The sequence below is a fragment of the Triticum urartu genome, chromosome 1A, assembly GCF_056163025.1.
Source record: "Triticum urartu cultivar PI428250 chromosome 1A, HENAU_Tu73, whole genome shotgun sequence".
In the NCBI taxonomy this organism is placed as follows: Eukaryota; Viridiplantae; Streptophyta; class Magnoliopsida; order Poales; family Poaceae; genus Triticum; species Triticum urartu.
Genome location: NC_141873.1, coordinates 494,496,623 through 494,511,576, shown reverse-complemented (window position 1 = coordinate 494,511,576; position 14,954 = coordinate 494,496,623). Strand labels below are relative to the sequence as shown.

General features: G+C 49.5%; 1 protein-coding gene across 1 annotated transcript; it reads right to left on the bottom strand.

Moving 5' to 3' along the window:
* Positions 1–5,978: 5,978 nt before the first annotated feature.
* LOC125556433 (RING-H2 finger protein ATL78-like) lies at positions 5,979–6,680 on the bottom strand. Its single transcript, XM_048719169.2, has one exon. It carries the CDS (start codon positions 6,570–6,572, stop codon positions 5,979–5,981), a length of 594 nt encoding a protein of 197 aa, XP_048575126.2. The 5' UTR covers positions 6,573–6,680.
* Positions 6,681–14,954: the final 8,274 nt, after the last annotated feature.

Sequence of the window (14,954 nt, the reverse complement as noted above, 5' to 3'; positions counted from 1 at the left end):
ATCGTCGTACCCTAGCCGCCTTCATCTCTCACCGCCGGCAGGGCACGTCCATGAGCAGAGCCCACGCGGCACTAGCGCCAACGGGAAGGCCCGGTTCAAGGGCGGCTTTATTGGGGATGTTTTGGAGGTCATGGAGGGTTATTTTGGTTGGAGAGGGAGATGAAGGCTCGAATAGAGGCCTTCGTCAGGCGATGCTTGGCAGCGTCTGTGGTAATAACTACTAGCCTCCGAAAAAAGGAACAATGCATTACTACTAGCCGTGCCCAAACTTGGTAATGACAACTACTCCCTGACCTAAAACGACGACACTTATTTTGAATCAAAGGAAGTAAAATAATTTGGTGAAAAGACATTGGGTAACCCTCGAAGATCCTATCTGGTAGCAAAAGATCACGTCCACTAGCATTAGTGGCACAGCGATTGTGGGGCGCAACCCCACTGCATATTAGAAATAGCACAAGTGTTCATATACGTTGTACGCGTCCCTACTGCCCGTTAAAATAGGGCGTACTAAAAACCGCAACTTTTTCCTCACATTAAAGATCTAAATGTCAAGATAAAAAAAATTAAATGTCGAAGGTATTGCTCTAGTAAACTCCCCCGTATCTCCCAGATATGTTTGGATCAGACTGTGCAGACTCTGGACAGAAAAGATCTTTTTTTTTGCATATATCAATGTTTTAGATTGCTAACCGGGTCTGCCACCCGGTGGACACAAAAGATCATCCAACTGGCTTCTGTATTTTCTATTGGACCATGGCTTATATAGGTGTGTGCATGTTATATGTGTTTAACACCCAATGTTGTTGTGGGGAGCGTGAATGACCTTGAATTTTTTTTTCAATTGCCAAACATTATTTACAATAGTGTTGTAGTTGTCTGCATCTGATGATACAAAAGGCCGGGCGTTTCATCTTATTTTAAGGAAGAAAACATTCCACAACATTGTCATTGTGAACGAGAGAAAAACTAATATCATGTTTAGGAATTTTGATTGAAATCCGCTTTCTAGGTCTTTAGTTAGAAATATTACTTTTCTTATTTTGATGATCTACAAAGTAGAAATGATAAATTGGCTCTAGAATTGTTAAATTCTGATACAAGAAACCGCGTGCAAAGAAATACTACTCCTACTCCACTACTACTCACCTATGACCAGGTTAGAGTTTTGGTGATAACATAAACAAATCCAATGGCATAGAAATCACTTCTTCGAACTCGAGAAAAATCAAATATCATAGTGAAAGTTCACGACTGCGAGCCCTAGTGGCACAAGTGTGCGTATAGGTGGTACGCGTCCCTACCGTGTCGTCAACAACGGAGCAAAAGCGCGCTCTTATCTACGATACAACGAGAAAGTGCGGGTGTACGTGTTATGCGAGTCCTCACCGTATGCTAGAGAAAAATAGAGCAAAAGTGTGCACTTTGTTTTCGTGGCTATAGAAGGATCTGCCGCGACATCCTACCTGGCATCGTGACTGGCATCCATCTGAATTTCCCTTTGAGTTTCTTGGTATGGTCGGCAACTCAGCATCCATGTGGGGAGTTTATTATCGTACACTTCGTACCTTAAGAGTGCTTAAGATGGGAAGGGGCTAGTGCATGCATGGCGCACGCGTTAAAGCAAGACAGTGATAGATAGTACTAGTTAGTAGCGGTAGTGCCCTGCTTATTTTATGTGCACTTTCTAGGTATCTTGCATCCAAGGTTTTGGAGGCAAGTGGGCATGGAGGTATCGGAGACTGATTGGCAGTGTCACTTCCAGCATTCGCTTTAGCCGAGGGATTAGGAAGATACTAGTAATTAGTTTTGCAAACACTTGAGAACAAAGGGAATTTCTAGGTTATCCACTTCGTAAAGTTGCGCCACGCTGTTAAGCCTCATAGCGACGAGAAAAAAGTGCATCAAAGCATCTAGTCTGTCGACCTCGGGTAGACGTTGTTCGGGTATGCACACACTCGCTAATATCTTCCATGTCATAAAGGTGCACAGGCAAATATCTCCCTTTTGCAACTATCTTGCTCTAAACATGCCGTTCTTTTTGAAATGAGACAGAATGGAGTTAGTATCTTCATGCCTCAAATATCAGCGCTTTAACAGTTTAACATACTCCTACTTGTTGTTAGGCGCTTCAGAAGAAGAGTCGTTCACGCTAACCTTCTGTTAAAGTTGCACCAGCTAATGTCTTCCTTGCGCAAATATCTTCTTTCGAGCAAATACTAGTTCTTAACGATACTTAGGAGAGTTGTTTGACTTACCTTTTCAATAAATATCACCCTTCTAAGCTATCACACCCATTGGCCAACATATGCTAATGTATTTTAGCATTTGATGCTGCAGGTGAATGGGGATGGCGGATATGGTTCTACCTCTATGTACTCCCGCCATTTCTATTTACTGCTCATATTAGCTTTGAATGAAGTCAAACCTTATACAGTTTGACCAAGTTTTGTAGAAAACAACATGTACATTTACAGTAACCAATTTATATGATGTGAAAATATATGCAATGATGAATCCAATGCTATTGATTTGATGGTGTATATGTTAATATGCTTTTCAACAAACTTGTTGAAAGTATATAAAGTTTGATTTTAGACAAACCTAATATGCGGAGTAAATAAAAATGGAGGGAGTACATAACAGATTGGCTTGATATATTATTCTTATTGGACAATGTGATGTATAATTAGTGTATCTTGTCATAAGTTCCATGTACTTTTTTTTTAACCGAGCAGTTCCCTGTACTTCAGTAATCATTGGCACATCAATATGTTTTCTTCATCACAAGAAATACTACAAAGGCATGGAAAATCCATGCATGATCATGGCAGCCTCAGCTGCAGCCGAGGGTGGTAGGGTGGAAGGTGGCAATGGGATACTTACCAGTGCAGCAGTACAAAGGTTCCCAGTCAAGTTGACAGTGGCCTTCACACAAGCATTGAGAAGCCATACTTATCTGACTTTAGCATACTTGCTAGTTTTTAAATAATTCACAAGAGAGTTGTTTGAATTACCATTTTCGTAAGGATCCATCTAACAAATATTGTCCTTCTAACATATCATTCCTAGTGGCTAGTGTCGTGCATTTGGCATCTTAAAATGAACGGAGGCAAAGGACATGTTTCTTTGGATTGTGCATCAGTGAATTTGTATGAAATAGTTTCTTATACATGTTCTATTGTACCATTCTTAATATATTGAATCTACCTCGATGATTCCCTTAATATCCAATTCTCCAGTGCTTCTTCAACAAAATCACAACCAACATCATCTGAATCATTTGAAAGCATAGCAACCGACGCATCTTCCATGATGAACTTGCCGTGCTAACCTGATGACATTCCCAACCGAGAAGGAATTTAACCTCAAAGTTATAGTGCCTTCGAGCTATTGTAGTTTTTTGTTCTTGCTTTCTTGGTGCCTTGGTCACATGTCATTCTCACCCTGTGGGTCCTTTTAAGTAGAAAAAAATGTGACTTCATTTTAATGGTGTAGTAAGGCTCCTTGACGGTGCCATGTAACAATGGTACATCAACTTAACGGAAGTCGGTCCACCAGTCTGTACATCGGCGGCCCATCAACCTGACATACGTCCTTCTCAAGGCGCATCATTAACTTGTACTACAGGACATCTACTTTAGATATCATTTATTTGGTCTACAAGCCATGTAAACCGATTCGGGCCCATATAACCCTAGCCCTTGTCGACCTACATAAGGGGAGGTAGGGGCTAAAATGCATAAGAACTCTCAGGTGCCATGGACCCTATATGAATAGTAAATAAAAAAATACTAGAAAAAATTTAAAAATTCTGAAATTTCGGAGTATCAAACTTGGTTGTTCGTTCTACTCGCACACAAAGTTTCGTGAAGAAATGACATATGTGGCATTGCAGTGTGGCCTGGCCTAGGGGCCTGATCCCGCTGACAGGGGCCATGGTGGAGGACACCAAGGACCAAGGTGATGGCACCGGGTACGTGTGAGTGGATCCACAATGAATACCGCCTTAGAGCATCTCCAACAGTCGCCCAACGCGCCGCGCGGTAAAAACGAATTTGGCGCGCGCCTATCGCCTGGTTTGGCGCGGCGCACAACGTTTGCTCCAGCAGACGCGCGCGCGCGCAGCTCCAGCAGACGCGGTAAAATGCAGCGCGCGCTCATTCTACAATATTTTTTAAATTAAAATTACATAGATAAAAAAACGATACAAAGATATTTTACATCGGTGCAATTACTACGGTATAGATAGATAGATAGTTCGACATACATAGATAGATAGTTACTACTACGGCATAGATAGATAGATAGAAACTACTACGGCATCCATAGATAGAAAACTACTCCAAGTCGCTATCATTACCATCATCACTCTCGTCGGTGTCGTCCGAGGTTGAGAGCCATATGCCGTCCCAACGTTCATCGTCCGAGGTGAAGAACGACCTCCCACCTGCGGAGACGATGTCGCACTGCTCGTTCGCCACTGCCTTCCGCTGACGCCGGTCCGCCCGCTCCGAGCGACGCCTTGCCGTCCTCTCCGCCCAGTAGGCACGCTCGGCGTCGACGTCCTCTGGGTGGCGACGGCGCTACTCCACCATGGCTCGCTCGTCCTCTTCGGCGACGAGGAGACGGCGCTGCCGCCGAGAGTGGTCGGCACGGTCCATGTCCGTGATGAGACGCGGCGGAGGGGCGAGGCGCTGCGCCTCCTCGCGCGTGAAGACGTCCCGGAAATTCATCTGCGACCGGGGCCTCTCCAAGCGCCACGCCGCCGCGTCGTACGCGCGGGCCGCCTCGCGCGCGCTCCGGAATGTCCCAAGGCCGAGCCGGACATCGCCGGACCGTATCTCGGCGGAGTCCAGCCGTTGGGGCGCTCACGGACGCCGCGAAAGCCCGAAGCACCCCGACGGCGCGGCGGCATGGTGGCGCGGTGGTGGCGCAGAAAGCGGCGAAGCGGCGAGGTTGCGAGGAGGAGGGCGCGTGGCTGTTCTGTGCGCGTGGCGAAGCGCGGGACTTTATAAACGCGCGTGAAGCGGCGCGCCAAATCTACCGCGCCGCGTGCCGCTTTCTCCTGCACGCGCGCAAACGCTTTCCGCGCGTGGTAACTTCCCACCACTGCTGGAGCGCGCGGGACCAACCGGCGCGCACGAAAAATTGTTTTTACCGCGCGGACGCGCGTTTTGCCGCGCCTGTTGGAGATGCTCTTACGTCCAAGCGCCCCTTTCTTTCTTTTCTATTGACGAGGATCGAAGGAGGTGAGTCACGGACCGGAAGCAAAATGACGCAGTCCTAAAATTGCATTCGGCGTCTTCTCCGGTGGTGTGGCGGTCTTGGGGCTTTCTCAGCACCAAGATTTGGCTTGTGGGATGTCGTCGGCTGGCAGAGAGGTTGCTGGCAGTGATGAATTCGACGACGCGTATGTGTATACTCGGGGTGAACCCATGATCTCCTCGTTTGCTAGATCAGATATTGTTGGCGTGCAGGCGAAACACCCTAGTTGAAAGTGTTGGCTCTAAGCTTGTCCAAGGATGAAAATCACATGCTAGACCTTTAGTTGAACTCGTTGACGTCGGTGCACATACCGAAATCTCTTCTTGAATTGGGTTTGTGGTAGGATTGTAGAGATCCTATCGTGAGGCCGATCATTTTGAATGGCCTTGTTTTTCCATAAGCCAAGATTCCTAGGCCTCGCCTATAATATAGTTAAATAACTAAAAATATATGGATGTGTGCATATTTGATGCGTAGGCCAAGTGTTATCTTCCTTTCCGATTTCCGAAAATAAATATGTTAGTATAAAGCATTTTCGCCGTCAAATATTTACGGTGAGCAAATGAGCACTTGATATGTTTCAGCAACACGCTACAAGCAGCACGAGCATTGAAACCGTCGCGGGATGATTCTACAAGAGCTTGCGCATGCAGAATTCTACTCCCTTGTGGTGCAGTACCGGCAATGGCGTGCTTCGTTGCGCTATGAACTCACACGATGACCACGGTGATCGTGTCCGTCTCTGCGGGACACTGGTTATGGCCAATGCCGCCGTCGCCGCCCTTCGGGGGTGCGCCCGTGGTCACCGGCCGCCTGCACGTCGGGCACGAGCTGTGGGACACCAGCCATGCGTCGACGCACCGGACGTGGAACCCGTGACCGCACTGCGGCAGCACGCGCACCTTCTCGCCGTCGACGAACTCGCCGAGGCATATGGCGCACACGTCGTCGATGACTTCCCCGGAGCCGTACACCTCCATGGGGAGGCTCCTGATCACGCGCCTCTTGATGCCGCCGCCTCCGCGGCAGGCACCCCGCGCCGTGGCCCCGCCCTCGCCGGCGGCGGCTGCCGTGGCCCCGCGGCCCACGTACCGGAGCGCGCACCGCGCCAGCGAGTTGAGCCCGATGGCGAAGAGCAGCGCGAAGAAGAGCGCGGCAAGGATGATCACCACGTTGGCGTCGAAGGCCGATCCTGCACCCGACGGCGCCGCCGCGCCTCCCCCGTGTCCGTGGGCGTGGTCGTGGAGAGCAGCCAGCCGCGCGGCGATGCTCGACGTCGGCGCCTCCGAATCAGGACGGCCCATGGTTGATGAAGTAAATGAGAGAGAGACGATGCCCACCCACCCAGCTCTGTCGACGATCAGAGATGAGTTCGTCCGGCCGCTGTTTCAAGCTAATGGGTTGATGCCTGTGGTAGCTGCTATTCGTGTCTGTCGCTCTCTGCTCTGGTCGTGGAGTATATATAAGAGAGCGCGCACCATTGTTATGGGGGTGGTGTTCCCCGGCCAAGTTGCATCATGCAGCTAGGCAGCTGAGCTGCTGCAGGGATAGGGACCCTCGCGTGAGGATGCGGCCGCACGTAGTACATACGCGGATACGCCTTTTGGTCACTTTGGAGCCACTTCCTACAAGTATCTCCTTCGCGTGGGCATTGCTTGCGTGCATAGGTACTTGGGGTCTGCTGTCGAGACTCGAGAGACCCCCCTAACCCCAGCGGAACGCACACAGCTAAAGAACGTGTTAGAATAAATCCGAGACACTTCATTGATCATCCGAGGACCAAGCAATCACACGAGCATGACACTGAGATTTGTTAATGAGGTTCACCATCATGACTACATCCCGGGGCCTGACTACGGGCGCTCCTCCCCATGACACCGCTACAATACCGCACCCCGATCGTCCGGGCGCTGTCACACGCCGCCGGCTCTCCCGCGTGCCCGTGCTTTTACGTTGGCATCGATTACATCGTGTGTCTACCCCCGATATATATGAGAGGCCTAGGATACAGGTGTCCTATTAGGACACAACTCCTACCCTATACACACAGTCTAGAACCAAGTCCAACTATAACCTACCTTGTACAATAATATTCGACACCACTCTAACAAACTCCACCTTGACGAATATTCTTCACCATCTTGGATTCATCCGTGCGTTGAACTTCCATGTACGTTGGACTTGAGATACGCCATGAGCATCGCTGCTACTCCCAGACTCCACATGACTCCACCTGCAACTGTAGTCCCTTCTCGTCTTCCTCACAGTCAATACTCGAGCAAAATTAAGTTCCTCAATATTCTACTTTGTGCTTCCAACTTTCGGAGAATCCATTCAACACCATCACACACCGACCACTGTCTGCGTGAAAGTGAACAACTCACATATTGGACGCCACATATAAGAGTTACCTGAACTCAACGTCACCGCTCTTTATTGACCGACTGTCTGAAACTTGAAGGAATTTCACCGTTGCCTTGTGTCATCCTGAGTCAAATTCACAGTTGTCTCATCCTTTTTTCGGATAGTCTCTGACATGTCCCATCGTTATAGCACTCCGCCTCCTTCTGCCTTGTCATCCGCACTTTGCCATGTGCACTGAACACCACAAAATATACGGCCATGTACTCTCTCAGCTTTTGACAATTTCAGACCCTCCGTCACTTTCTCAGATTCTCCATGGTCAACTCCTGTCCATCTTCCGGCACCGATAGACCTAGTCACCAACTTGAATCCGGTACTCGTCAACACTGCTTCAGCACCCCCTGCACACTTTGTCTGACCACATGTCTGACCACCAGTGCCTTGGCCTGTCGCTGTGTCACTGTGCTTACCGCACGCCTCGCCACTATCACCGCGTCGAGTATCTGCTGTCCTGGTCGAGTCTTCCGAGTAGCTAGCCCCCACTATCTCAACTCCCACTGCAGAGAACCATCGATCATCACCGACCGATGCCGAGTATCACGCCTCCATCAGACCACTGGTACCCAGTCCGATCCACGTGTCTCTCACTATCCCACTGAAATAGGCTTCGACTCTCCGAATTCTTACGTCATAGCCCCTCCATCAGCACAGAGTGTAGTCCTCCATCAGACTCCAACTCCACCTTCAACATGACTCCATGTAGCTGCGCTATGCTACCCCGCGCCCTGTCGACTTCAAGCTCTTATGTGTACACTACCTTGAGTCAACTCTGCGTCATAGTCTTGTCGAAGCCGCACAAGCCCTTGGGCCTGCACCACGTGTTTCCACGCCCCAGAAGTCGGCCACCATCAGCATCACGCTCCTATGTCGTCGTCGCTGAAACCACCACCGTCTTCTCCTTTGACCGACATCCCCATCGATCCATCAGACTGTCCAGCCCGACCCAGCCGAAATTATCCGACTGCAACCATGTTCCACCCTGCGTCGTCTCCGCCCACACATCTCCGTGCATTGCTTGACGCCTTGTGTATGCATAATTCTTAACGACACAATTGAGACTCGTCCGAGCCTCATGCGTCAGTCCTTGTCGTACGCACACTAAGCCCCTCAAGAAACTTGACCCAAAGAAACAACTTATCTGTGCAGAACTTGACCTTTGATGGATCCCTCCGTACACAATTGTTCTTTGCAACTGGTAGCTTCTTCACGTACTTACAAGGCTCCTCCCTTTCTTTTAACAAAATCTCACGCAGCTCGTTTTTTTTAAGTGGTAAATCAAAGCTTTATTATGGCGACGCCGAACGGTTTATAGGAATAACAAACTGGTCATAAGATACTCCCAGCCACAAATGGCGACCAACATCTAAAGAAGACGAAAATTTAGCTAAATTATGGGCATCAATGTTCCTCGCCCGACCTTCAAAAATAAACTCACAGCTTCTGAAACTCCTCGCCCTGGCACGAATCTCCTTGATAATAGCACTGTATGGACCTTCAGTTCCGTTATTGATATCCGCCACCACAGTCTTGTTATCACATGCGATGATAATGTGTTCAACTGATAAATCCAAAGCTAGGTTCAGCGCTTCTCGATAAGCTAGCGCCTCTAGCGTCGCTGGGTCAGAAATATCTGAAAAAGCCATAGCCGACGACCCCAAACAGACGCCATTGTGATCTCGGCAGAGTGCCACAGCTGCACCGCTCCTACCGTTCCTCGCCTGGCCTCCATCAACTTGTATCTTCGCAACTCCCACAGCAGGGGCCAACCATGTACTAGTACGCCTTGCTCCCGAGCTAGTCGCAGCCACATTTTGTGCAACATGCGCTGGGGTCTTCAGAGAATCTAGTTCAGAGATGAAGCTAGTCACAAAAGCATGTGTAGCATGAGGGCTCTGCAGGACTCCCTCATGGATAGCTTTACGCCTTGCCATCCATAATGCCCACAAAGTCACGACTAGCTTGACCATGCTAGCATGTGGTAAATCATTAAACATACAGAATAACCAGTGTTTAGCATCTTGCTCTGTAGAAGCCTGAATATAATCAGCAACGTAATCATCCACAAGGGCCCAGACACACCGGGCAACAGAACACTGCATCAGTGAATGCCGCCAGCTATCCTGCATCCCACATAGCTGACATTTGTCATCATCGGACATATGCCTCGTGTGTCGAACATCTTCGGTGGGAATGGAATGTTTAACAAGCCTCCAAAGGAAATTTCTAACCTTCCCCGGCACTTGGACAGACCAAAGCGATGTCCAAGATTTGGCTTCCGCTTCGTAGTTAGACATGCCTGCATTACCCTCAAGCCAATCCTCCTTTCGCCTTTTAGTGTCTGCTAACATCTCACGCAGCTCGTAGCACTTGCCATCAGCCGGCTCCGCCTCGGCCTTTGCTAGGCCTTGGCAGCCAACGCCACCCCAGCCGTACCGCTTGGGCCACAGCCACGCTCGCCAACCAGCCTCGCCTGGGCCAGCCTGCCCGGACTGCTGCCCTACAACGCCAGCCCAATATGGGCGTTGCCTGCCATGCGCCAGCGCCCCGTCCGGCCTCCGCGTGGCCTGCCACGCTACGCACGCCAGCCATCGAGCCACATGTCGATTCCGCTTGCTAGCCACCGTGGCCATCTGCCTCCTGACGAGGCCGATTCGATCTTGATCGCCGCCACGTTGCGTGACTCCGCTGCCGCTGCCCTTCCTGACTGCTTTTCCGATCTCGTAGATAGCGCACCCGATGACCTCCACAAAACACACTTCCGCACATCATCTTTCGCGACGAACTCGACGACAATCTATCCTCTAAATCAACACCACGGCCTCAAATCGAACCTTGCTCATGATACCATTTGTTAGAATAAATCCGAGACATTTCGTTGATCATCCGAGGACCAAGCAATCATACGAGCACGACACCGAGATTTGTTAACGAGGTTCACCATCATGACTACATCCCCGGGGCCTGACTACGGGCGCTCCTCCCCATGACACCGCTACAATACCGCACCCCAGCCGCCCGGGCGCCGGCACACGCCGCCGGCTCCCCCGCGTGCCCGTGCTATTATGTTGGCATCGGTTACATCGTGTGTCTACCCCCGATATATATGAAAGGCCTAGGATACAAGTGTCCTATTAAGACACAACTCCTACCCTGTATACACACAGTCCAAAACCAAGTCCAACTGTAACTTACCTTGTACAATAATATTCGACACAACTCTAACACTACAAGTATCTCCTTCGCGTGGGCATTGCTTGCGTGCATAGGTACTTGGGGTCTGCTGTCGAGACTCGAGAGACCCCCCTAACCCCAGCGGAACGCACACAGCTAAAGAACGTATGCTGAGTAGGAGTACTCGTTAATCCAAACCTGCGAGCCATGCTCCTGGCTGAGCATCTGTCTCTATGCTCCATGCTCCTGCCTTTCTACGTTCATACCATGTGTTGTACTCTACTCTCTATTTTGTACTCATTTTATGTTCTTCTATCACTGAAAAGATACGCAAATTTTAAGTATTCGTGAAAAAACAAACCTGTGAGCAAAAGTTCGTGCTCACATAGTCGTGCCCAGCCTCGGTGACAACTAACAACTAAAATAACTTGATGATAAGGCATAGGGAAAGTCCCAAAGATCCTACCTGGTTGTGAAATATCACATCCACGATCGTTAGTGCCGCGGCGACTGTGGGTTTACGCGGGACGCGACCCCACTACGTGTTAGAAATAGCACAAGTGTGCGTATACGTTGTAAGCGTCCCTATTGCTTGTTAAAATAGGAGTGCTCATAAGCACACTTTTTCTCTCACATTAAAGATCCAAATGTACAAGGCATTGTCTTGCTCGGTAAATGTGTGCTAAGGCAACTCCAATGAATCACCTCATATCTCCCACCACGTATGTCTGGATCACACTGTCTGGAGTTCGGACCCAAAAGATCATCCAATAGGCTTCTGTATCTTCTACTCCCTCCATTCCTAAATATAAGTCTTTTAAAAGATTTCACTATAGACTACATACAAAGCAAAATGAGTGAACATATACTCTAAAAAGTGTCTATATACATCCGAATGTAGTATCTATAGTGGAATCTCTAAAAAAGACTTATATTTAGGAACGGAGGAAGTATTTTCTACATACATGTATGCTTGTCTTTATGTTTATCACCCAATGTTGTGGCGAGGCCAACGTGATGATGTGAATGTCCTTGGATTTTTCTTTTCGTTATCGATGCTAAACATTATTTTCAATTCAATAGTGTTGTTGTTGTGTGCATCTGAAGATACAAAGACCGTGAGGTTTTATCTTATTTTAAGAGGGGAAAAAGGACCATTCCACTACAATGCCATTTCCTAGAGAAACCCCATGGTAAAAGGGTGTGCTTTGTTTCCGTGGCTACGGAAAGATCTGCCACGGCGACCTACATGGCATCGCGACTGGCGTCGATCTGAGCTTTCTTTTATGAGTTTCTTGGTATGGTCGGCCTGCATGTGGGGAGTTTATAATCGTACACTTTGTACCCGAGAGTGCTTGAGATGGCAAGTGGCTAGTGCGTGCACGCGCCAAAGCAAGACAGTGATCGATAGTTAGTAGCGCTAGTGCTCTGTTTATTTTACGTGCACTTTCTTGGTGTCTTGCATCCAAGGTTTTGGAGGCAGAATAAATTCGAGGCGTTTCGTCGATCTACCGAGGATCAAGCAATCACACGAGGCACGACACCAAGATTTGTTAACGAGGTTCATCGATATGGCTACATCCCCGGGGCCTGACTACGGGCGCTCCTCCCCATACCGCACCCCGGCCGCCCGGGCGCCGGCACACGCCGCCGGCTCCCCCTTGCGCGCCTGTGCTATTATGTTGGCATAGGTTACATCGTGTGTCTACCCCCGATATATATGAGAGGCCTAGGATACAGGTGTCCTATTAGGACACAACTCCTACCCTGTCTACACACAGTCCAAAACCAAGTCCAACTGTAACCTACCTTGTACAATAATATTCGACATAATTCTAACAAACTCCACCTTGGCGAATATTCTCCACCACCTTGAATTCGTCCGTGCGTCGAACCTCCATGTACATTGGACTTGAGATACGCCATGAGCACCGCTGCTACTCCCAGACTCCATATGACTCCACCTGCAACCGTAGTCCCTTCTCGTCTTCTTCACAGTCAATACTCGAGCAAAATTAAGTTTCTCAATACTCTACTTTGTGCTCCCAACTTCCGAAGAATCCGTTCAACACCATGTGACGCCCCCGGTTTGACCGTACACTAATCATACACGCAAACGTGTACGATCAAGATCAGGGACTCACGGGAAGATATCACAACACAACTCTACAAATAAAATAAGTCATACAAGCATCATATTACAAGCCAGGGGCCTCGAGGGCTCGAATACAAGAGCTCGATTATAGACGAGTCAGCGGAAGCAACAATATCTGAGTACAGACATAAGTTAAATAAGTTTGCCTTAAGAAGGCTAGCACAAACTGGGATACAAATCGAAAGAGGCGCAGGCCTCCTGCCTGGGATCCTCCTAACTACTCCTGGTCGTCGTCAGCGGGCATCACGTAGTAGTAGGCACCTCCGGTGTAGTAGGAGTCGTCGTGGAAGGTGGCGTCTGGCTCCTGGACTCCAGCATCTGGTTGCGACAACCAGAATGAAAGGAAAAGGGGGAAAAGGGGGAGAAAGCAACCGTGAGTACTCATCCAAAGTACTCGCAAGCAAGGAGCTACACTACATATGCATGGGTATCAAATGGAGTAAGGATATCATATGTGGACTGAACTGCAGAATGCCAGAATAAGAGGGGGATAACTAATCCTTTCGAAGACTACGCTTCTGGCAGCCTCCGTCTTGCAACATGTAGAAGAGAGTAGACTGAGGTCCTCCAAGTAGCATCGCATAGCATAATCCTAACCGATGATCCTCCCCTCGTCGCCCTGTGAGAGAGCGACCACCGGTTGTATCTGGCACTTGGAAGGGTGTGTTTTATTAAGTATCCGGTTCTAGTTGTCATAAGGTCAAGGTACAACTCCAAGTCGTCCTGTTACCGAAGATCACGGCTATTCGAATAGATTAACTTCCCTGCAGGGGTGCACCACATAACCCAACACGCTCGATCCCATTTGGCCGGACACACTTTTCTGGGTCATGCCCGGCCTCGGAAGATCAACACGTCGCAGCCCCACCTAGACCAACAGAGAGGTCAGCACACCGGTGTAAACCTAAGCGCCCAGGGGTCTGGGCCCATCGCCCTTAGCACACCTGCACGTTGCGTGGGCGGCCGGAAGCAGACCTAGCCTAGTAGGCGTTCCAGTCCAATCCAGCGCGCGCCGCTCCGTTGCTGACGTCACGAAGGCTTCGGCTGATACCACGACGTCGAGTGCCCATAACTGTCCCCGTGTAGATGGTTAGTGCGTATAGGCCAGTAGCCAGACTCAGATCAAATACCAAGATCTCGTTAAACGTGTTAAGTATCTGCGAACGCCGACCAGGGCCAGGCCCACCTCTCTCCTAGGTGGTCTCAACCTGTCCTGTCGCTCCGCCACAAAGTAACAGTCGGGGGCCGTCGGGAACCCAGGCCCACCTCTACCGGGATGGAGCCACCTGCCCCTTCAGCCCCCATGTCCGAACAGTATCACAGGTAATGTATCAATGTAGAGTATATAGTATATGCCCGTGATCACCTCCCGAAGTGATCACGGCCCAGTAGTATAGCATGGCAGACGGACAAGAGTGTAGGGCCACTGATGGAACACTAGCGTCCTATACTAAGCAGTAGGATAGCAGGTAAGGGTAACAACAGTAGTAGCAGGGACAGGCTATGCATCAGGATAGGAATAACGGAAAGCAGTAACATGCTACACTACTCTAATGCAAGCAGTATAGAGAAGAGTAGGCGATATCTGGTGATCAAGGGGGGGGCTTGCCTGGTTGCTCTGGCAAGAGAGAGTGGTCGTTAACACCGTAGTCGTACAGGGTAGCAGCGGCGTCGGTCTCGGTGTCAGCGAGAGAAGAGGGGGAAGAAACAATAAATATAATGCAAACAAATGCATGAGGATGCATGACATGACAAAGCGTGATGCTAGGTGTGCCCTAACGCGGTACGAAGTGGTACCGGTGAAGGGGGAAAACATCCGGGAACGTATTCCCGGTGTTTCGCGTTTTCGAACAGATGAACCGGAGGGGGAAAGTTGCGTGTTCGGTATGCTAGGGATGCGTGGTGGACGAACGGGTTGCGTATCCGGATTCGTCTC